This window comes from Budorcas taxicolor, chromosome 5 (assembly GCF_023091745.1).
Source record: "Budorcas taxicolor isolate Tak-1 chromosome 5, Takin1.1, whole genome shotgun sequence".
Lineage (NCBI taxonomy): Eukaryota > Metazoa > Chordata > Mammalia > Artiodactyla > Bovidae > Budorcas > Budorcas taxicolor.
Window position 1 is genome coordinate 5,072,061 of NC_068914.1, and position 24,164 is coordinate 5,096,224.

The 24,164-nt window shown below is 50.3% G+C and overlaps 1 protein-coding gene across 1 annotated transcript in view; it reads left to right on the forward strand.

Annotated features, from left to right (window-relative positions):
* The window catches only part of GRID1 (glutamate ionotropic receptor delta type subunit 1), a 684,852-nt gene that overhangs the window by 128,884 nt on the left and 531,804 nt on the right, over positions 1-24,164 (forward strand). The window contains exon 3 of the mRNA XM_052640513.1: positions 15,857-16,141. Coding sequence (XP_052496473.1) covers positions 15,857-16,141 — 285 coding nt within the window. The remainder of the gene's footprint in view (positions 1-15,856; positions 16,142-24,164) is intronic.

Genomic DNA, 24,164 nt, shown 5'->3' on the forward strand with positions numbered 1-24,164 from the left:
GGGATCTCCTTTGTGCAGAGCGGTGTGCATGCGCGCTTGCTGGCTGAGCATGCAGAGGGACCAAGCCCCCAGCCCACAGCTTCCCTGCTCCCTTCTGGTGTGAGCACTGCTGGCTGTCCAGCGCTCCTGCCCCCTTGCCCCCTTGTCTTCTCCAGGGAAGCTGTCTGGGCAGAGGAGAGATGGGGTGCTGTCTTCTTCACCCAGAGCAGGGCTGGAGCTGGGCACCACTTTCACCTACTGTAACCTGCCATACCTTCTAGATCTAACCATCCACAAGGAGCCTCTTTCACAGCGAGAAAATGCCTTGGGGAGTGCAGATCACCATAGCAGTGTGCAGTGCTGGTTTTCTTGTGTGTGTGGGGGAGGGGTGTTTCTTATTTATTCCCTGAGCCCTCCCCCATGCCCCAGGTTTGATGCGCACACAGCCCTCCGGAAGTAGGCCGGCTGCATGGGAACTTGGGTCCCCAGGCTCCTCTCCTGGCAACCAGGAACTCACAGAGGGCGCCTGAGCCCAGATAAGCTTGCCCTGGGGAGGAGGGCAGCCTCAGAGGTGCCCCCGCCTGCGCTGGCACTGTTCCATGCGTGCACCTGGCATTGCTGTCTCCTGCTTGACCGAGATGCCGGTGCATGCTGATGAGGAAGCGGGTGCCTGCTCCTCTCAAGCTGGCCCCTCTGGAAAGGCTCAAGCGCTGCTTGTGCCCACTGTGACTTGGAGAGTTCAGGGACATGGCTTTGTCCCCGGTTACACCATCGGGGTCTTGGGCGTGGTCAGTTCCAGGGACAGGTCCTTGAACATCAGGTCCCCCTTGGCTCTGATGCCCTATGTGTCTAGGCTGCCTCTCCTAGGGTGCGTCCTTCAGAGGCCTCTCGTCCCCTTCAGCGCACAGGCCCGGGGCAGCGCTGCCCACTGGCTACCAGCTGTGCCAGTGTGGCCGTGCCCCAAACTTGCCCTGGCCCGCAACACGCATGGCCTCCGTGGGGCTTCCGTGAGGGCAGAGCTGGGTGGGGACACTGTATTTCCTTTAGCTCTCATCTCCTCTCCCCTACCAGCTTCCTCCCTGGCACTCAGGCCTCTCCAAGCTCTCTGAAGCCTCCAGGGTCTCCTCGGATGCTGACTGAAGGCTCAAGGGCTGGCCTCATTCCCTGAAGAGCTGGGAGGCGCTGGCTCTTGTCCTGTCCTGCACCTTGTCCCCTTGGCCCAGGCTTGAGGTGCCTCTCAGAAGGCCTGAATTTTCTAATTCATGCTCATTTCCCAGGGGTGGATCAGACCTAGCAAGAGACCTCGTGTCACCAAACCTGAGCTGTCCCTTCTGCAGGGGGATGTGTCTTCCTGGGCCCGTGGGTGCTGGCTTGTAAGGGCAGTGCCTGCAGCTCGGCGACAGGCGCCCTCCCCAAGTCCTGCTGGCGCTGGGCTGGGGCCTGGGCTCCCAGGCCTGACCCTCTGTTTGCCCCCCATCGCTGTGCTTCAAGCTGACGCTGTCCCCTGACCTTTAATGGCCTCGACTGTCCTCTCTGCCTCCTCCCCTGTGCCCCTTGACCCGCATCCTTCCAGGATGAGGAGCAGGAGGGGTCAGCCTAGGCCTCCTGCCCTCTTGCTGTGCTCTCACTGGGGCCTCTTTTCCAAAGGCACGCCTTGCCTGTGCCCAGGACCCTCCAGGGCTCCCTGGTGCTCAAGAGGTCAAAACAAAGCCCTTCAGCTGAGCAGGCAAGACCTGCACGGTAAACCTACCTCCTCACATTACCCTCATGCCAGCCTGAGGGGCCCATTCCTGGCAGATCCGCCTGTGGCTGATTCATGGCAAAAACCAGCACGATATTGTAAAGTAATTATCATCCAATTAAAATAAACACACACACACACACACACACACACAAAGCTATGTGTGGGCCTTGGCTCTCGCCAGGCCACTCACCTGGTTGCCCTCTTTCTCTTGATCCCCCTTTATCCATGTTTTGGCTCAGCATTTTTAGCTCTGTCCTTTGTGAAACCCTTCGTACTCCAGGCCACATGACCACCTATCTGCACTCTTTCTGCCTGCCATCCTTCCATGGACACTGAGCCACGTCTGGTCCCTGTTCTGGGTCCCCCTCCAGACGACGTTTCTGGGACCTGGGGTCACATCCGCATCATCCCTGCCTTCCCAGCATGGGCCCCAGCTGTGCACATGGTAGGTGCTTGCAGAGATTTGGGATGGGCTCTTGGGGGCAGTTTGACTTCCTGGTAGGGAGGACCTGGCTCCTTTCTAGCACTCTTGTGGCTAGGAAGGTATCAGTGGGAACATCGAGCCCTCCGACCACCTTTCTCTTAAGTTCCTCTTTGGTCTGTGAAATTGGTTGTATTGTTTTTTAATTTTCTGCAAGCATCTGCCACTGTGAAAATTTTCATTATCACTGGCAAAGATCCCTTCTCATCCCTACTGGCTCCAGGAGATTTCTGGTTTCTCTCTCCCCATCTGCTTCAAAGCACCTGGGAGTTGGGGTGGGTGATGTCCCAGCACCAGCTGGGCTCTCCCGTGCATATCTCAGGAGTGAGATGTCCTCTGGACTGCGATCAGCAGAGCTGGCCTGAATGGCAGGGTCACACAAGCCACAGCCTATGTCCTGAGGGTTTTGCTTTTATTTCGGGTTGCAGGGCTGGTCCGGCTGGGAAGGCTGCCTCTGGGGGCCAGGCCAGCACCCTCACCATCCCCTTCTCTGTTCTTGAAAGAGCCTCAGATCATGGCCCCTGGGAGCAGGGGCAGCTGCCTCATCTAGTCTCATTCTCGAAAAGTGGCTCTTTCTCTACAGGTTTAGAGGCTGGGTGTTGTCGCGATGGCTGTTAGGGTGATGTAATGTCTCTGCTTTTGAATATGCTATCTAGGTTGGTCAACACTTTTCTTCCAAGGAGTAAGCGTCTTTTAATTTCATGGCTGCAGTCACCATCCGCAGTGATTTTGGAGCCCAAAAAGATAAAGTCTGACACTGTTTCCACTGTTTCCCCATCTATTTCCCATGAAGTGATGGGACTGGATGCCATGATCTTCGTTTTCTGAATGTGGAGCTTTAAGCCAACTTTTTCACTCTCCGCTTTCACTTTCATCAAGAGGCCTTTTAGTTCCTCTTCACTTTCTGCCATAAGGGTGGTGTCATCTGCATATCTGAGGTGATTGATATTTCTCCCGGCCATCTTGATTCCAGCTTGTGTTTCTTCCAGCCCAGCGTTTCTCATGATGTACTCTGCATATAAGTTAAACAAGCAGGGTGACAGTATACAGCCTTGACGTCCTCCTTCTCCTATTTGGAACCAGTCTGCTGTTCCATGTCCGGTTCTGACTGCTGCTTCCTGACCTGCGTATACTGTAACTCAAGCCACATGCAACTCAACTCTGTACAAGCAGAGTCAGGACAGTTCAGCGCCAGGGCCTGTCCTCTCACAGTGGCACCGTTCATCTCTCTATGATGGAAATAGTGCTTCATTTCTTTCTGTTTTTGCCCCAGAGGGCTGGACAGGGTGTCACTGGGTGTCCTCTGTGTCACTGGGTGTCCTCTGCACTAATGCGGGTTTCAGTTTAAAGGAGGGTGCTAACTGCTTAATAAGTGAATGAACAGACTTCCCAAGAGGAAGGAATTAGCATCTTAGAATTGACTCAAGATGTATTTTGTGCCAGAGGTTTCTTCTCATGTCTTCTGTGTAATGTGGTTGCTGTGACCCATCCCTCCCTGCCCTCCTCCCATTAAAAAAAGATTCGACGATGACATCTGACAAGTGTCCAGCTCAGGTTCCTGGACGCAAGGTGACAGGATGTGGCTTGGGTCTCTAGATTGCTGCCTCTTGGGAGAGTATCAGAGGGCAGGATGGAGAGTAGTTCATGCATGAGAGATACATCAGGAATTTGTGGGGCCTCTTCCCCTCGACCATTTTGATCACCGTCTGCTGTGGGTTTGGAACAGTAAGTATGGACTGCCGCCTGTTTGGACTTGCCCACACAAAGACCACGACAAGGACATGAAGAGCGTGGCAGGGCCCGGGTGGAGTAACCAGGCCCCTCGTCTCCCTGGTGTGGCCTAGCATCCTGCCTCCTGTCCTCGGCCCGGGTGCCATTTACTGAGGGCTGTGGGGGAGCCGTGCATGAGGGGTGAGGAAGGTGCGAGGGGCTGCCCTGCTCTGCTTGTCTTCCTGGGCTTGGCTGCAGAGCATGGAGGCTGGTGACAGCCACGGGGGGCTGGCGACTAGGCAGGGCGAAGTGCGGAAGCGGCTGAACTGCGGAGGGGCAGCCCTGGAAGAGGGTCAGGCAGCCAGACCCCTTGTTTGAGGGACGTCTGGCAGTTGGCCGTGTTGAGCTCAAGGCTCACATCTGGAGCCTGGGTGTGTCTCTCCAGTCATGCAACCCGGGAAGGCTGCAGAATGGACTGGGGGCTCCTCTGGGCCAATAGAGCCCAGAAGCTCAGGGTTCAGCAGTGATACCCTACCCTGGAGGGTGGCTGTCTCTGCCACCCGGGAGGGCTTCAGGTGTGGGTCCAACCAGGTGACAGGCCAGGCAGTGATGCAGAGGGCTGGATTCACAGAGGCCTGCCCTGCCCTGACTGTTGGAGGGGAGCTGAGGTGTGTGGGGGTCCCTGTGGATCCTGACCCTAGAGACAGCCCCATAGGGTGGTGACAGAATGTGGCCTTGAGGTTTTCTTGGTGGGAGCAGCCGTGGGGCTCCCCATCAACGGCGGCAGGTCAGGGCCAGCCTCGTGTTCATGCAGCATTGTCCTGTTGCCGCCTGCCCCCTGAGACATCTCCATCCATCCCCAGCTGGGTGCTAGGGACGGAGAGGTGTTACGGGGCTCATTCCAGAGGTGACAGAGACTCCCAAAACAAACAGTGACGCTGAGCTGTAACTGTGTGTATGGTAGGGAGACAGCAGAGGCAAGGCTTGTGCTGTTCTGATTGGGTGAAGGAGACCCCTGGATGCTTGGTCTGGAACGATGAGGAGGTGACAGCGATGTGGATTTCTAGCAGGGGCATGCAGGTGCAGTGATTTAAGCCTGACATAGCCTGGCCTCAGGGACTTCTGCTTTGTACCTGGGAGCACAGAGGCTGCCTTCTGGAAGCCTGCTTGGCAGGCTTAGCATGAGGTCTTGCGGCTGCAGCTCAGAACCAGAGCTTGGCAGGATGGGGATGTTGCTATCCCTCCCCATTTTCCCGAGAGGGGCCCTGGCCCAGAGGTGACACTTGCTCTTGCCTCACTAATCCACTGGGGTGGGAGAGACTGGAGAGCTGAGGGCCTGACAGGTGTGCATCCACAGGTCAGCTTCCAATGGATGGAGAGCAGGTGCCAAGGCGTAAATGTGGGGGCTCAGTCCCTCTTGGGTGGTCAGTCCTACAGGCAGAGAGGGTATAGGCTGGTGGCCTGTACTAGACAGTAAGATTCACATAGAACACATTCTCTATCTGTCTGGCAGAGAGCTGAGACTCAGAAAGTGGGCAACAGAGAGAGTAAGAGAGAGAGCCAGAGAGAGCTAGGGAAAGTCAGACACAGGTTGAGATGCAAAAGGGAGAATCGGAAGCCCCGTGGAGCCTCAGTTCCCCATTTGAGAGGGTCAGTAGGCCTGGGAAGGAGTGCCAGGCTGGGGCCTGGTGTCTGGATGGCCTTGGCACATGCAGAAGGAGGGAAGGGCAGGCATGGAACTGGCCTTGGGCAGCCTGAGGACATGAGGAGAGCTAGGGGCAGGCCCCGTGGTCTGGCCTGTCCATGTACATGCAAATGTGACCTCTGGTTCACTGTGCTCATTTAATCCTCATGAGAGCCCTAGAGGTGGGGACTGTTCTTAGCCCATTTATAGGTGAGGAAATGAGTCTCAGAGAGGTTAAGTGACTTGCTTGAGAGCACACAGCTATAGTAGTGGTCCTGCCTGCCTCCTGAGCCCACGTACTTAACTTTGCAGTCAGAGACAGCTCAGGGTTACAATCCAGGCTCTCCTGTGGCTTCAAGCAGCACCCTAACCTCGAGTCTCTGCTCCTGGGCTTCCTGTCTAGAATAGGGTAGCAGAACCCACTTCCCCAGGAGGCTATGGAGCTCAGTGACTAGTTGGATGGGTCTACATGGTGCCTGGCCCATACTATGCCTTTCAAACTCCTACTCATCCCCTTAGGCCTATCCCAAATGCCTCTTTCTCTATGGAACTCTTCCCTGACATCTCCTTGCTAGGCAAAATTAATCATTTCTTTCCTTTCCAGATCTAGCACACTTCTGTTGAGTATGTATTATTTGACTTTATGCTGAATTTCTAAGGTTCCCAAGAAAGGGGACTGCATTTCATGGCTTTCTATGTCTCCTGGCTCAGGGCCCAACACAGTGATGATTAGGGGATTTGGGGTGAAGAAATGAGTAAGTGAAAGCACAGATGCAGGATGAGGGGAGACCAAGAGGAGATGTCTGGGCTTGGAACAGAGATGCTGCAGAAATCACGCACCACCCCCCTGCCATGCACCGCCCCCCCATCCCCCCCCCCCCCCGCCCCCGCAACACACACATCACCAGCCCAATGCTCGGCTGCTTTCGAGGTTCTCCAGGTCTCCCAGGACTCATCACTGTCCTGATTTAACTATCACAGTGGAGGCTTCTGGTGAATCCCCGTCTGGGAGCCTGGCGTTCCATTGGTGGAGCAGTGAAAGTCATTAACGAGGAGCCGGAGAGCTATAAATAAGCCAGCATGATCCCACCCAGTGTTCCCTGTGTTTTGCATCTGCGGGAGCAGGGAATCAGTTTGATTCATTAATTGGCATCAGGATAGGGCCCCAGAGACAGGCATGGAACCGCTGGCCCTCCCCTAACCTCCCCTCCTGGCTGGTTCCGTGCATCCTGCCTGCACCAGCTGCACACCTGCCCCAGGCTCCAGTCCAGCACCCATCGGGACCCTCTGGCCTTGCTCCTGTTTGCTTCCTTGGGCTAGGCTGACCATGAAGCCAGAGGGGCATAGGAGGCGCCAGCCTGGAGAGGCTCCAGGAGAGGCCCCTGCCCAGAGGCTGCTGCCTAGGCCAGGCCTCAGGTTCAGCCAACTTCCTCCTCACTGTCCCTTCGGCCCCCTCTGTGCTCTTGGTGCAACTTGCCTTAGAGTGGAGGGTTGGCTTTAAGAAACTCCCTTTCTCTAGGCTGTAGGATGTGGTTTCACTCTGGGGAGGACCTGAACATCTGGGGACTTTGACAAGTTTGAAAGCTTTGCCTCACCGTGAAATATGGACACCCATAGTGCTGATCTTGTGAGTTGCTGAGAGTATTAAATAGTTTGTTGCTCTGTTAGGCCATGCTGGGCACTGGGCCAGAGGCTAGAAGGATGAGCAATGCGCAGGTGTCTCTGCTCACAGGCTCGTGGCTCCGAGAATGGGATGACTGACAGAGGCCACATGAAACAGTCCACGATTGCAAACATCAGTGGGCGGTCTGTAGGAAGAGTACCATGAGAGAGGGTTGGGGTCATGGACAGTTCTCTTGAGGGAATCACAGTCACCCCCACAAATACAGGATGAGGAGAGAGAGCCAGACAGAGCTGAGAGGAGTGTTGCAGTCCAAGGAGGGTGTATGTGAGGGGACCCGCAAGTGGGCAAAATCTGAGGTACTGCATAAAATCTGGCACCTGGAGTGCAGGGCCCAGGAGTGGACGGCGCAGGACCCTGTTGGTGTTGCAGGCTTTGTGTTAAGAGCAGTTGGAAGCTAATCCATTTAAGCAGGGACAGCACTGGCTGGTTGTCGTTGCAGAGGGCCAGTGCACTGCAGTGTGCAGGGTGGATGGCACGTGGATCTGGTGGGGGGGTGTGTGGAGGCCCAGTGGGGAGGTGATAGTGCTTTAGAGAAGGTGATGGCAATGGAGAGGGAGGAAAGCCAACAGACCCAAGATGTATTTTGAAGATAAGACACTCAGGACTTGGCAAAGGCTTGGGTGCAGAGGCTCAGGGAGAGAGAAGGCTCAAGAGCAAGTGGGTGGCTGGGGGCACCCCTTTACTGAGACTGAGCAACCGGGAGGGGCAGGACCACATCCTGGAGAGCTCGGTGTTGACACACCAAGTGTGAGTTGCCGGTGGATTCACTGGGGAAGACCCCCTAGCTGGGTTGCTATTTCAAATCCTGAAAGATGATGCTGTGAAAGTGCTGCACTCAATATGCCAGCAAATTTGGAAAACTCAGCAATGGCCGCAGGACTGGAAAAGGTCAGTTTTCATTCCAGTCTCAAAGAAAGGCAATGCCAAAGAATGCTCAAACTACTGCACAATTGCACTCATCTCACATGCAAGTAAAGTAATACTCAAAATTCTCCAAGCCAGGCTTCAGCAATATGTGAACCGTGAACTTCCTGATGTTCAAGCTGGTTTTAGAAAAGGCAGAGGAACCAGAGATCAAATTGCCAACATCTGCTGGATCATGGAAAGATCAAGAGAGTTCCAGAAAAACATCTGTTTCTGCTTTATTGACTATGCCAAAGCCTTTGACTGTGTGGATCACAATAAACTGTGGAAAATTCTGAAAGAGATGGGAATACCAGACCACATGACCTGCCTCTTGAGAACTCTGTATGCAGGTCAGGAAGCAACCGTTAGAACAGGACATGGAACAACAGACTGGTTCCAAATAGGAAAAGGAGTACATCAAGGCTGTATATTGTCACCCTGCTTATTTGACTTATATGCAGAGTATATCGTGAGAAACGCTGGGCTGGAAGAAACACAAGCTGGAATCAAGATTGCTGGGAGAAATATCAATCACCTCAGATATGCAGATGACACCACCCTTCTGGCAGAAAGTGAAGAGGAACTAAAAATCCTCTTGATGAAAGTGAAAGAGGAGAGTGAAAACGTTGGCTTAAAGCTCAACATTCAGAAAACAAAGATTATGGCATCCAGTCCCATCACTTCATGGGAAATAGATGGGGAAACAGTGGAAACAGTGTCAGACTTTATTTTTTTGGGCTCCAAAATCACTGCGGATGGTGACTGCAGCCATGAAATTAAAAGACGCTTACTCCTTGGAAGAAAAGTTATGACCAACCTAGATAGCATATTCAAAAGCAGAGACATTACTTTGCCGACTAAGGTCCGTCTAGTCAAGGCTATGGTTTTTCCAGTGGTCATGTATGGATGTGAGAGTTGGGCTGTGAAGAAGGCTGAGCACTGAGGAATTGATGCGTTTAAACTGTGGTGTTGGAAAAGACTCTTGAGAGTCCCTTGGACTGCAGTGAGATCCAACCAGTCCATTCTGAAGGAGATCAACCCTGGGATTTCTTTGGAAGGAATGATGCTGAAGCTGAAACTCCAGTACTTTGGCCACCTCATGCGAAGAGTTGACTCACTGGAAAAGAGTCTGATGCTGGGAGGGATTGGAGGCAGGAGGAAAAGGGAATGACAGAGGATGAGATGGCTGGATGGCATCACTGACTTGATGGCCATGAGTCTGAGTGAACTCTGGGAGTTGGTGATGGACAGGGAGGCCCAGCGTGCTGCGATTCATGGGGTCACAAAGAGTTGGACATGACTGAGCGAATGAACTGAACTGAACTGAACCCGTTTCCTCCCGCCCTATTCCATGGTTTTGTTTACCTTTTAAATTTCTTAATAAAACATGAAAAATATTTATTCTTCATGGATCAATAATTTACTGTGAGTTATGACAATACTAAATTTGGTCAATTATTCATTGACCATAAAGTATTTATAAATGCAACCTTAATTTAAAGCATTAGCCACCAGAATTCAAATATTAATAAAGACTGTGCCAGCTGGAAGGAGGAGAGGAAGGGCACAGATAATGAGGGTGGTTCAGGGGAGGGTGTGTGCCCCTGGCTGTGGATGATTGAAGTAGTGAGGTGGTAACTGGAGCCCAGGTGTGGGGCAGCCAGAGGTGCTGGATGGCCGGGGACTGGCCTGCTGGGGCTGGTCAGAGAGGGAGCATTACTTTTGGAGGGCAGAGCTGAGCCCAGGGCCGCCCACAGCCTGCCCCTCCCTTTGATTGCCTTGCCAGGCCCCTCTGATGTGTGGGCACCTCTACCAGTCTGCTTCCATGCAGGCAGAACACCCCCTCTTGCCTTGTCCATCAGGAGCAGTCCTGTCCTTTAAAGGGCTACCCAGAGGCCAGTTAGCTCCTGGGATGAGGAGGCTCTGCAGCCCCAGGGAAGCCTGTGCTGCAAGGTGGCTCTCCTCTGTTTGGAGACCACGTCACATCTTCCAGGAGGAGCAGGTGTGCGTGTGCCCGGGGCACCATGCATTCAGGGCACGTGGTGGAGAAAAGGGCTGGGGTGGCTGCGGCTAGCATCACTATCAGGCGTCAGCACCAGCAATTGTGTATCTTCCAGCACAAGCCTCCTAAGGTATTGCTTCTCTCAGTCTTGGCCTGAGAATTTTCCAGGAGTTCCCCTAGGGGATGGAGAAGGCTGGGTGTGAATCAGTAGTGGTCAGGGGCACCTCTCTTATCTCCAGTGCCCACCTAAGGCCCCGGGTGACTTGATGAGCCAAGCATTTGCCTATAGCAGAACGAGGCCTTGTTCTTGCTTGCTGCCTCCTTCTCTGGGGCCTTTGTTGAGAGTGCAACTGCCCCAGGAGTTTCCACCCAGGGAAGGGCCATTAGAGTCAGTCATGGAAGCCTGGGTTTTGTCCTCTGCTAGCCACCATCTCCTCCTGGGACTGGCTGCAGAGGTACCTGGTGATCTGGTTCTGATGTTCTTGTTGCCATTCACTCTCTAGCTGTATGACCCTGGAGCAGTGGTCAGCCCTGTCTGTGCTTCAGTTTTCTCACCAGGGGATCAGAAAGCTCATCTGGGGTGAGGAGGAGGGCGATCCTGTTTGCCCTTGAAGGGGCCTATGCCATGCCTGGTGCGTCCTTCCCTGAGAGTTGTGTGTCTGGAGAATCATGAATCAGCAGGATGCTGGCACCTCTGGGGAAGCTGGCAGGGATGTAATGGTGGGGCTGTCTGGGAAGGCTGGCTGAGCTCCTGGATCCTCTTGTCTAGATCCAGGCCTGGGTTTGAACGGCCTGCTTCTTCTCGATTTCTGGGAATCCATCATGTGTTCCAGAGACCTCTGTTCTCCTAGGCCACCGAGCTCAGGTTAAGGGCACTCGAAGCTCCTCGTTACATTCATCTTTACTACTTACTTTCCCAGCTGATGAGCCATTCTTGGGGAGCTCTTATCAGTCCATCAAGCCTGCATTGTTATCATCAAGAGGGAGATCAGCTTTATGACCATATGCTATTGGAGGCAAAGAATTATAACAAAGGCTGTTATCTTCTAGCAAGCTGCAAAACACCTCTAAGCTGGAGAGAGTGACTTCCACATTCCTACTATGCACTAGCCAGTGCCAAATGGTTCTTCACATGCAAAGGCCTTTCAGAGAATGTGCAGAACAGCTCTGAGGAGTGAGTGCCATCATTTTTCTTTGACAGAAAAAACAGAGGCCTGGAGGCCAAGAGAGGGTCGGCCCCTCCCTCACTCAAAGTCCCACAGCATGGATATGACAGGGCCACGGATGTGGCACTGGGGTTCGGTGTCTCTCTCCCCAAGGGGGGTGTGAATTCCTCCTAGGAATGAGGACATTCCATTACCTTGTGGAAGCTAATAGCTGGTGCGGCTTTGATCTGATATATTTTGATCTTATTATTTTTATGTTAGGAGCCTCTAAATAACCATCATTTCAACAGAGCCCCAATTAGCAGGCCATTCACAGTGGATTAGAAATTGACTTGTATTAGGCCTCTCCATTAGCACCTAGGAGAGGCTTCCACGTTTAATTACCCGCCCTGTTCATGGAGGAGGTGGGGGCCTTGAAGGATTTCAGTGCTATTGCAAGTGGCCGTACTGGGGTGGGTCAGGGTGCCCACCTCCAAGGGGAGGGCTGGTCAGTAGCGAGAGTGAGGTCATTCTCTGTTGTAAACTCCTATTTCTTGGGCTCCTGGACATGATTTGGGTGAGGATATTGATAGAGAGGTAGGGATGCTCAAGGAGAGGGGCAGGAGACTGACATGTGTTTAGCATCTTTCTTGGGCCCAGCATGGGGTTGGCACTGTGGTCCACATTATAAGTCAGAACTCCCATAGCTCTGCTGTGATTTGTATACTGAATTAATAGACAACAGGGGTTCAGGAAGGAGACATGCCTATGGTCATGCAGCTGTCGACCGGAGGAGCCCAAAGCAGAACTTTGTGAGATTCTAGCGCTCTTTCTGCTGCCCTGGGGAGCCCAGGCCCAGCCAAGAAGCTGGTGCCTGTGGCTGCCACCGGGGCTGGGGCATGGGACCTGCTCCCCGAGCACGTTCCTGCTACCCAGCCCCGTGTCTGTGTCACCGTGCACCCCTCACTCACCCTGCTCCCCCCCATCTCTCCTGGTCTAAATCCTTTTCTTCCTCTGAGGCTCTGGTGCTAACCCCACATGAGTTCACCCTCCGCTGGGTCCCAGGGACCTTCCCCTCTCCTTCCTCCCAGGCTGAACTGTGGGGTCCAGTTCCTTGGTAGATCCTAAGCTCCTCAGATGGGGCCTGTGTGTGTCCTGTTCTCACCCTGGCCTCAGTGCTCATTGGAGGGCTTTGTGCTTAGAGGGTGTGCTGAGCGTATGCATGAAATGCATAGAGGGGAAGAAACAAGTGGGAGTGCAGGATGTGGGCTCGGATGGAGAAATGGAGCCTCAGCGGGGTTCAGTGACTTAATAACACAGCACCTGTGGAATGGGCACCAGTGGGGGCAGGGAGGGGCGCTTGCCATCAGAAGTCGGGCAGTGACCTGAGGGGGAGCCAGGTGGGGTGCATGACAGAAAGCTGAGACCCCGTGATGGCACAGTGGGTGTCCTGGGTAGGACCAAAGACTTGAGTTCCTGGGCAACTTTCCGCCCTAGTGATGTGTGGTGAATTTTGCAAGATTAGTTCTAAGAGGTTTCAGTGCAGTGTTATTGGCATTAAAGAGAATATGTACAAGAATATGTACAAGAGAAGAAAGAAAAATCCATGTATCATCACAGACCTTGGCTTTTAGTGTTATTCTTGTCTTTTTCATAAGCATGCTTTTTAGCTAATGGTAGAAATTGCTATAATCCTGGCGAATATAAAATGTCATGCTCTGGTTTTGCCACAGTCACCCCGCAGAAGCCTTTTTAGATAGGAAGGCGTCTCGGTCTGGCCCTTAGCAGTAGTGCGGCTTCACAACTTGTTATCTGGAAAACAGACACAGCGATGCCTGCTGTACCGGAATGTCATGAGAATGACGTGAACTCGTGTAGAGAGGACTCAACGGAGTATTGAGCACAGAGAAAATTCTCACAAAATAGTCCCTCCTCCTGGAGCTCCTTACTTATCCATTACTGAAGGATTATTTTCCTTTTGTAAAAGAGTTATCTGTTCACAGCATGAAATTTTGGCGAAGTACAGAAAAAAAGGAAAACCGCGTTGAGGCTTCACCTAAAATGCGGTCACTTTGAGCGTTTTGCGATGTTTCCTTCTGGTCTTTCTTTCATGCATGTTAAGTTTTATTTGATTGATATCATAAAATACATACAATTTGGTATGACTGTCACATAACTTTTTAATGACAGGTACTTTCCCATGTCACTGTAGTATCTTGATAAATAGTTTTAGAGGTTGGGTGTGCTTTCAACAAGTGGAACACTTTTGTGTCCCTCACCTATCTGCATTTTTTTGATTGTTGGCAATATATCAAGAATCTGGATAAGTATCCTCTGAATGTTTATGGATCTAAAGCCATTTTTTTTTCTTAAAAAAATTTTTTTTTGATGTGGGCCATTTTAAAAGTCTTTATTGAGTCTGTTGCGTATTATTTCCGCTTTATGTTTTGGTTTTTTGCCCTGTGGCATGTGGGATCTTAGCTTCCTGACCAGGGGTTGAACTGTGCCCTCTGTAATGGAAAGCAAAGTTGTAACCAGTGGACCACCAGGGAATTTCCTAGTTATTTTTATATTATAGTTTGGGTAGATGCCCAAAGTGGAATTATTGACCAGAGGGTATGGAAATGTCAAGGATTATGGTATTATTGTACGAGTTTTTACTGACTGCTGTGTGCCGGCAGACACATTGTGTCTCTGGATGAGGACGGTGAGGAGAAGGGTGTGACCTCTGTTCCCCTGGAACCTGAGGTCAAGTGGCAGAGACAGACAGTTCAGTGTTGTGAGAGGGGAAACGCGGGATGGAGACGAAGCGCATGACAGGGTCTCTAGTCAGTCTGGGGGTGTAGGGCCTGGTCTTGAAGCAAGAGTGATGTCAAGGCTCAGAGGGCGAAAGGAAGTGTGATGGGTTCCAGAGGACAATGACGGGTGGGCAGTGGGGCAGCGCGGCAGGGGGAACCTGAGGCTGCAGGCACTGGGGAGCCTGCAGGCATTGGGGAGCCTGCAAGACTGCCCTAAGGAGTTTGACTCCCTGCCCAAGGCTCTTGGGACACCAAGGGCTTTAAACAGAAGCATGGCAGGATTGGATTACAATTCAGGAGTGAGCTTGGCCACGTGGAGCCGAATGTGAGGATCCAGAGCATTTAGGGGGCTGTGTGATCTTCAGTAGGGGCCGCAGAGAATCTCTCATTTAACCACCGCCTCCTTCTGCCTTGTGTTGGAGCCTGAGGGTTCTGCAGGAAGAGTTGTGCGCAGTCAAATTGTCCTCCTGCTGAAGCCCATGAATGCAAGGTGATTGCCCCTGCGTAGGGAGCCGCTGGCCCTCGGTATTGGAAAGCCTGAGGGTGTCTTCCTCTTCCCACACCTTCCCAGCCTCCCTCTGCCTTGCTCCTTGGGGTTCCTCTCCTGGTCTTCATCTCCTTCTCCCAGTCTGGTCTGAGGCATTACATAAACCCAAGTGCTCTCAACCGAAAGAACCACATTGTTAAAGTTGTTCAAAAGTCTGCCGTCTGCAGCAGATGGCCTGCTGACATTCACAGGCTGTGTTTTGAAACTGCATCTGCTTTCCCACATTCCTGCCGTCACATAAAGCGTTATTAATAAATGTTTGCTTCAAAACTGGTGCAGTGGGTTGCAGTGTTGTGAGGTGCATCGTTCTATTAATTGGTCTGATGTTCCAAAAAGGCGTAAGAGTGTGGCTAAAAGGGGTTACTGGAACTCACGGTGACTAGATGACTTCAAAAGGCGGTCCCTAAGTGCTCCCTCCCTAGAGATGGCTGCTGGCACCTGGCCGTCCTCCTCCTCACCCGCAGTCAGCCCCAGCTGTGGGAGCTTCTTCCTTTGTGATTGTCAAGTGGCTTTTAAATAATCCTGATCTTCTGGAACCAAATACTTCCCTGGGGGTTTGACCCAGTATTTTTATGGTATGAGTCAAGTGGACTTGGCCAGGAGACTGGGGGTTTCTAGGGTTCGTTGCCTACAATCTGGGTCTTCGGGGGTAAGTGTCTCCCTGGCTTTCCAATGTAATTCATTCCCTTCCGCCCCAATCAGCTCAGTTCAGCCAATGATTGTAGAGTACACAGTACATTCTTGGCCTGTGGCTTGGCCTTGGGATACAAGGATCAACAAAACGAGCTCATGGCTCTTAAGAGGCTCACAGCCCAAGTGGGAAACCAGATAGCTACTATAGTAGCGTGGCTGAGTGTCTCAGGCAGATGTGGGTAGGAGCCCTGTTCTACTTTCCCTGCTTGAGTAGCCTAGGATGATTGATTTTGCCTCTCTTGACCTCTGTTTTCTCATCTGTTGAATGGACACAGGAGTATCTAGTTGGCAGCATCACTAGGGCATCACAGACTGTGCCTGTGAGAGCCTCTGGGCTGGCCTGACAGGGTTCTTGGTCCCTGGAGGGAGACGGTGTTTCTTGGAACTGCAGGAATGAGCTGCCCAGTGTGAGCTGTGTGAATTGAAGCCAGGGCAGCATCACCCCCATGCTGACCCCTCCCTCTCTCTCCCCTCTCTTTCCAGCCTGTGACCTCATGACCCAGGGGATTTTGGCCTTGGTTACGTCCACCGGCTGTGCGTCTGCCAACGCCCTGCAGTCCCTCACAGACGCGATGCACATCCCACATCTCTTTGTCCAGCGCAACCCAGGGGGCTCTCCGCGCACCGCCTGCCATCTGAACCCCAGCCCCGATGGCGAGGCCTACACGCTGGCCTCCAGACCGCCTGTGCGCCTCAATGACGTCATGCTCAGGCTGGTGACAGAGCTGCGCTGGCAGAAGTTTGTCATGTTCTACGACAGCGAGTATGGTGAGTGGGGGCAGGGGCTGCTCTGGGGCTCCGGGGTGGGGCACAGCCAGACACTGGGAGACCTGCGAGCTGGACCTTTACTCCTGGAGGTTGAGCCCTTTGGAGAGGGCTGGGTGTGGACAGCGGTTGATAGTCTGAACCAAGTGGGTCTCTGGGTGGTAGGACCCAACATTGAGCTTCATGAGTAGGGGATGAGCTCTGAAAACAGATCTGTAGACAGGCACTAAAGTTGCCTAGCAACAACACCTTATCATGACAGCTGAAGTTTGAATCATCTTCGAGTTTTCAATAAAATATTAATAAACTGCTGGCAGAGATCCGAAAGGCTGCATGCAGGCAGCAGTGGTGGAGGCTGGCCAGCATGGGTCCTCCCGGAAGCCTCCTCTGCAAAGTGTCCCCCTCTCGCTGGATGCTCTCCCAGCCTCCCCAGCTCCTTGCCTCCCTCCACGCTGACCTGCCTTTAGTTTCAGGGTTTCAGGCTGGGGCAAAGGTCAGGGAGAGCTACAACCTTAATGTCATGGATCCAGGTGGGGATCGTGTGGGTCTGGGGACACAGGGCAAGGCTGGATATGGATTCTTTGAAGGCCTACTGTATGAAAAAAAAATCATAGTTTCCTTGTTAGGAAACTAGAAAAATGGGCTTTGAAGAGAGAGCTTCAGTTTTTCTATGGCTGCTTTGTGAAAATGGAGACCAGTTTTGGTCCCAAGGTAAATGGTTTATAAATAAAACCTTTTTATTAAAAAAAATTATATGTTTAAAAAACCTGTTTATTTTTAAATTCTGAGATAACTGAGACTTACATACAATTATGAGAAATAATTCAGAGATCCTGTGTGCTCCAAAATCTTGCCTAACTGTCATAGTATACCACAAGCAGGATTTCACCTTGACACAATCCCTAGGCCTTGCTCATATTCACCAGTTTGCATGCACTTGGGCGTGTGTATTCACTGTGTGTACAGTTCTGTCACGTGTGGATTCATGTGCCCACCACAGTCAGATTCAGAGCAGTCCCTCACAAGGACCCCCATGCTACCCTTTTATAACCACAGCCACTCACCTTACATCTTTAAAGGTGAGGGTTGGCGCCTCACAGTTGGGGCCAGGGTGGAATGAGGTAGACCCTCGAAAGTCCTATTTTCCTCTCTTGGTGGAATAATCCCTTTGCCAAGACTGTAACTAAGAAGAGAAAGCAGCATATGTTTGCATTTGCCTAAATACTCTGCTTCTCTAAGACTGGAATGTTGTCTTCAGCTCTTAAGCAAATATGCTGTCTGGAGTCTTCCAGAAGGAATTGAAAAGCAAACAGTCACTCTACTGAAATTAAAATGAAGGGGGTGATGGGGACAAAGGTGGCCAGAGGCTCCAGGTGCTTGAACTGCACTCTGTCCAGGGCCTGGCTTCTCCCTCCCACCCCTGCTCAATCCCTGACTCTGGGGAGGAGTTGGAGAGACCATGTCATAGCCTGGTGGCTGGCACAGAGAAGGCCCAGAGAAATTGTCTCTCTGTGAATGAACCAACTCATTTATGAGAACATGGACCTTTCAAGAAATTTTAGTATAAGACAAAGGAGAACTGTGGGTGAAAGACAAGGAAAGACCTTTGTGGTAAGCTAGGAGACAGATGTTTCCTTCTGCAGATACACTCCTTTGCCCCTCTCCTCTCCCATCCAGACCCTCCGGTCAAGCGAAAAGGTGTTCTCCTGTTTTGTCACACGGAGACCTTTGCTCTCTCTTGTAGGGTTGAAGTTAGTTTTCAACCACACTGACCTTTATTAGTAATTTTATAAACACACAGGATGACCAAAAGGTTTCTTCCAGTGGACCACTGCCAGCGATTGGCTGAACCTTGATTGCTTTGTTGGGAAGGATTCTGAGGAAGCATATGGCCTCAGCAACATAAAATGCTGTGATTGCTCCATGAAGCATCATGGTGCAAGGCGTGGACTGGCAGCAACCCGTCCTGCTTTGCTAAAGGGGGCTGTGAAATCAAGCATCTCAGAGCTGCTTACACATGGATGTCACTGTCCAAGGTGCTGACCATTTGGCATTAGCGTTCCTGGAGGCCAGTGTTCCTTCATTGGGTTCTGTGAAGAACATCCTGCCTTTGCCTGCCCTGGCCATTACCCTCCTGATTTGACAACCTTTGAAGCCAGGTTTCTACCCCAAACATTCTCTATAAAACATTAACAACTCCAGCACCTGTTACTTGTTTTGACCTTGCCCTTTGTGTACAGTCAAATTTGTGGCTCATTTTTAATATGTTATTTAAGCCAAGGCTGTAGAAACATGCTGTTTGAGGCAGCCCCAAGAAATCAGAGTGTGAGTGTTCCTCAGCTTGGCTGGCAGTGGCCTGTCTGAGGGCTGTGGGTAGATTTACATTACTGATACGTCCAAGACAAATGGTGCCTCCACAACCCCTCAGGGCCCTTCCTCCACCCGACTGCTGTAGCACTAGCTGCGATGAGCCCAATTAAAAAGCAAATTGAGTGTAAAGACTGTTTCATTTCTTCCAAAGTCACACAGAAGTGGGTTGGGATATAGTAACTTTGTTTTTTTGATGCTGATCTGCAAGTATCTTTACATATATTTATTTAAGCTGTTCAGTAACTCTCTGAAGTGGGATTATTGCTGCATTTTACAGATGAGGATCATGAGGCTCAGAGAGATTCCTTTTGACTTTGATGCCCATGCACTTAGCCATGGCACCATCTTATTACTGTCATCTGGGGCTTGCTAGCCTCCAGCCTTCTTCTCTTATCACCAGCCAGGCAGAGTTGATGCCAAGGATGGTGTGTGTGGAATGGACTTGGCATGCCCTAGGTTTGTGCAGTCAGTCACTTGGATAAATGTCATGTGTAAGATCCTACCCCTGCAAGGTAAGGCCTGATCCTTCCTCATTTGCCCCTCAGCCTCCCTTTAAACCAAGGAATGTCCTGCCCTGGGTGGAGCCTGAGGACTAGGCATCTGGGTCAAGGGTCAGAAAGGCAAAAGCAAGTTCTACAACAGAATTTGGCAGAGCGGTGGGAGAGGAGTTTGTATGTTTAAGGTTTACAGAAAGCAAGACGTGCCATTTGGTAAAATTCCATTGAAAATACTTGTATGCTTGTTGTGACAGTGAAAGGAAAAATAAAAGAGAAGCTGACATTTGGGAGAGAAAATCTGTAACATTAAAATACCAAAAGTTTGGATTGAACAGAAGAGAGAACTTTCTGTCTTGCCACTTCGATTTCTGGGCTATTCGTGTGTGTTTTGGGGAGGCTGTGCTAGAAGCTGCAGCCACAATTTCTCCCCAGTGAGCACATTTGGATGAGGGATGTATTTATGGTGGGATCTTAGAAACCACTGACTCATTCATCAACAAATATTCACTGAGTCCCTACCATGCGCAACTATTTTGCTAGGTACTCATTTTAGATGTTGAAACAGATGGTTGGAGTATCTTGGCTAAAGTTGCATAGGGCTGGGATGTGAAGTTAGGACCCCGGGGCTCCTTCCTCCATAGCATCTTTGGGCTGTGATGCTCCCTGTTAGCCTCTTGGGCTAGTTTGCAGGCCTGGGATGAGTTGGCAGCAGGGATTCCACAGAAGCAAAAGCTTGGGGCTCTAAATGTGTGTCCATTTCCTATTTGTGCTTGTTTTTAAATTATGTTTAAAAAGTTAAAAGTTGCACACTTTTACAATGTATATGTCAAGTTAAAAGAATGACAATGAAGTGAGCTCCCATGAACCCAGACCAGTTTAAAAAATGTCTAGGAGCCTTATGTGTCCTCACTGTATCATGTCATCTACCTAGGGGATCTAACCAGTATCTTCATTGTGTTCTAATGAGCTCCTTGCTTTTCTTTATAGCTTGTCATACAAGTATGGATCCTAAAATACTTATTGCCTAGTTTGGCCTCTTCGTGAACCTTAAATATATAGAGTTAAACTACTGTACACTTTTGTGATTGCTTTCTTTTCTTAAATGTTTATTTATTTTTAATTGATTGATGATTGTGATTGCTTTTTTATTAAATATTATGAACTGTTGGGCCTATGCATGTTTCACTTTACTAGATCATTCCAAATTACTTTCCAAAGCATTTCTACCTATTTTCACTGCTATCTGCGATGTATGAGCATTCTCTCGAAGCTCCCCAACCTCACCAACACCTGGCATTGCTTTTAGTTTGAAGATTTTCATGTGAAATGTGTCTCACTGTGATTTTTGTTTACATTGCCATGATAAAAGATGAAGCTGAGCATATCTTTATGCACTATTTTTGTTTGCTCTTCTAAATACCCATGTGTAGTTTTTAAATTTTTGCCCATTTTTATTTATTTTTATTTTTATTAGGTTTTTATTTTTTATATTTAAAAATTTTTTTATTTTTATTTTTTTATCATTTGGCAATTGCCTTGATTTTATTCAATGTGTGTGTTTTTTTTTTAATTTTATTTTACTTTACAATACTGTATTGGTTTTGCCATACGTTGACATGAATCCGCCACGGGTGTACATGAGTTCCCAATCCTGAACCCCTCTCCCACCTCTCTCCCCATATCATCTCTCTGGGTCATCCCAGTGCGCCAGCCCCAAGCATCCCGTATCCTGTATCAAACCTAGACTGGTGATTTGTTTCTTACATGATAGTATACATGTTTCAATGCCATTCTCCCAAATCATCCCACCCTCTCCCTCTCCCACAGAGTCCAAAAGTCTGCTCTACACATCTGTGTCTCTTTTGCTGTCTCACATACAGGGTTATCATTACCATCTTTCTAAATTCCATATATGTGCATTAGTATACTGTATTGGTGTTTTTCTTTCTGGCTTACTTCACTCTGTATAATAGGCTCCAGTTTCATCCACCTCATTATAACTGATTCAAATGTATTCTTTTTAATGGCTGAGTAATACTCCATTGTGTATATGTACCACAGCTTTCTTATCCATTCGTCTGCTGATGGACATCTAGGTTGCTTCCATGTCCTGGCTATTATAAATAGTGCTGTGATGAACATTGGGGTACACGTGTCTCTTTCAATTGTGGTTTTCTCTGTGTGCATGCCCAGCAGTGGGATTGCTGGGTCATAAGGCAGTTCAATTTCCAGTTTTTTAAGGAATCTCCACATTGTTCTCCATAGTGGCTGTACTAGTTTGCATTCCCACCAACAGTGTAAGAGGGTTCCCTTTTCTCCACACCCTCTCCAGCATTTATTGCTTGTAGACATTTGGATCACAGTCATTCTGACTGGTGTGAAATAGTACCTCATGGTGGTCTTGATTTGCATTTCTAAAATTGAGTCTTTTCTTTTGTAAGTTAGGGATATTAAATGCCTTCTTTCAGTTTGTTGTCTTAGTTCACAGAAGTTCTATACTGTATTATTATCAATTTATTCATCTTTTAGACAAATAGCTCCATTTCCTATCTCATTTAAGAGGTCTTTCCCTATCCAAATGGTATAAAGATATTCTCCCGCTGAAACCTTCCTCTCTGCTCTGAGAGCAGATGTTGCCCTCCAGCCTGAGTGTCCACAGCTAGGTCCTGGCTCTGAGTATGCCTGGATCCCTGTGGCTAGACCACCTCTCCCTGAAGCTATGGCCTGACATTCTTCCCTGACACTGCTTCACTCTGCTGTGGCCATGGAACTGATCTTATCTTAGCGGTGACTGCACACCTTGTGATGGTGGTTCAGGAGGGCTTCCTGAAGGAGGTGGCATGTACGCAAGCCTCTAAAGGACTAGTGGGAAATAGACAAGCAAAGGGCACTGGGGGTGGATAGGAGGAAGAGTGTGCCAGGCAGAAGGAAAGCATGCTGGAAGGCCTGGGGGCAACAGAGAGGGAAAAGATACGGCTGGATTGTGGGCAGTGGCCAAGGGTGAGGCTGAAGCTTGGGGCCAAGCAGGCCTTAGAGGCCTCACTGATGAGTACAGAATCTCCAGAAATCCTTGAGAGCCATAGCTTGCCTCCTCAGGTTGTGCCTCTGGGTCCTATTCATTACACCCAGTCCAGAGACCTGATCTTGGACTTGGGTCTTCTTTTTGGAGGGCTCTGGTTTTCCTGTTGTCTGTCCAGACTGACTGGCTTCCTCTGAATGGAAAGAAGCTAATGCACGGGAATGAGCTGAGGACAAATCCCAGGCCCCGAGGCAGGGCCTGAACTTCCCAGGTGACCAGGTGGCCCAGGTGTCAGTGAGTCACAGTTTGTGTTTCTCCAGCCTCACTCCAAGCAGGGCGCCGTGTAAGCACCGTTGAGGCTCCAGCTCATGGCATCCTTACAGCAACCCTTCAGAGTGGGTTCATACCACCCTTGTTTTACAGATGAGGAAACTGTGACCCAGAAAAGTGAGTGAGTGGCTGGTGAGTAGGGGGTTGGCTAAGTCTGATTCCCGAAGCCCAGGTCACCCCACAGCTCTGCTCACAGCCTCTTGATCCTTGTGGCAAAGCTGTGGGGAGCAAGGCCCGCAGCTGGACTCTTCACTTAATGCACAAGGGATTATTGGGGCACTGTTGGTGGCCAGATACTGCCAACAACCGTAATGGTTAAATATATTATGATACATACATAATGGGAAACTATGATTCCTAATGAACCAAGAGGCCATAGTTCCAACACGTGGTACTGGTAGCTCGCAGTAGCAAAGTGAGAACAGTGGTGTCAGTATTGCTCTGGGTAAGCAAGGTCACGTGCGTGTGTGCGCACACATACAGTCATAGGGGAGAGCTGTGTCAGGGAGGGAAACACAACGACTTGGGACAAAGATGTGAGATCTGCTTTTTTTGTTTAATATCTTTAAAGTTTTCTATCAAGTACCAAAAATAGTAAGTAAATAAAAAAGAGAGAGGGTGGCCATCCTTCCTTCCTACTGATCGCCCATGGTGACTGCCCTTTTATTCATCTAAGGAACAGGGATGGTAATTTCTGAGCTACAGATTAAAACCCCTGGCAGAGTTCCTGGTACGTGGCAAATGGTCTGTATGATAATAGCAAATCAGGAGTGGGGACCAAGAATGGCAGTGGTCAGTATTCTTCCTTCCCAGAGCTGGATGTGGGCATAGGGCTCGGTAGAGTCTTGGCCTGAGAGCTTTGGCTGTTTGTCCGTCCTCAGGATGGTCCTTGAGTACAGTGGTGAGGAGCAGGACTTGGGAGCAGTCTGCCTCAGCTGAATGCTGCCTCTGCTTCTGTAGTGACATTGGACAAGTCACTCACCCTCTCTCTGCAGTGGTTTCCTGACCTGTCTAATGGGAATAAAGTAATCATTCCTACTTGGTGTGCTTGATGTGTGGATTAAATGCATTAATACATGCCAAGGTCTTCGTTGGCATCACCAAATCAATGGACGTGAGTTTGAGCATATTCTGGGAGATGGTGAAGCACAGGGAAGCCTGGCGTGCTGTAGTCTATGGGGTTGCAACGACTCGGACATGACTGAGCGATTGAACAACCGTAAGAGCTTAGCACAGAGCCTAACACCTGAGTGCTCAGGAAGACTCCCTTACTCAGGAACTACAGCTGCTGGAGCCCCTTAGCCTCTGAGCTGGTTCATCTCTGCTCTGGCTTGTTCTGAAACCCAGGAAACAGCTTGCTTGTGTTCTTGGTGCTAGCAGAAAGAGAGAGAGTTTCAGCTCTCTCACCTGCAGGGGACACTCCAGGCCTCCCTGGTGGTGGAGGTGAGTTGCTAGGAGTCCCTGAAGGCTCACTGCTCAGTCCCAAGTGGCCCTGGTGAGTCCTCACACCTTTGTAGCTGGACAGCCTGACAGGTTCCCTTGGTGAACATCTGTTGGCAGTTGATCTTCACCCCAAGTCCTCCTGGCAGGAAACTCCTCAGAAGAAAGAGAATTGGACACCTACTCTTTTAACCAATGCTTCATGCCAACAAAATCTTTCTGACGTCTGGCATAGGAAGTCAGACAACTGAGCTGCTCTGGTGCGCCTTCTTATTAATAACACATATCGTATCATTATGGCATTAGTTTAAATTGAAGTAATAAATACTTTTTCCAGGTGAAATGAGTAAGTGAGTTTAATTGCTAGGAA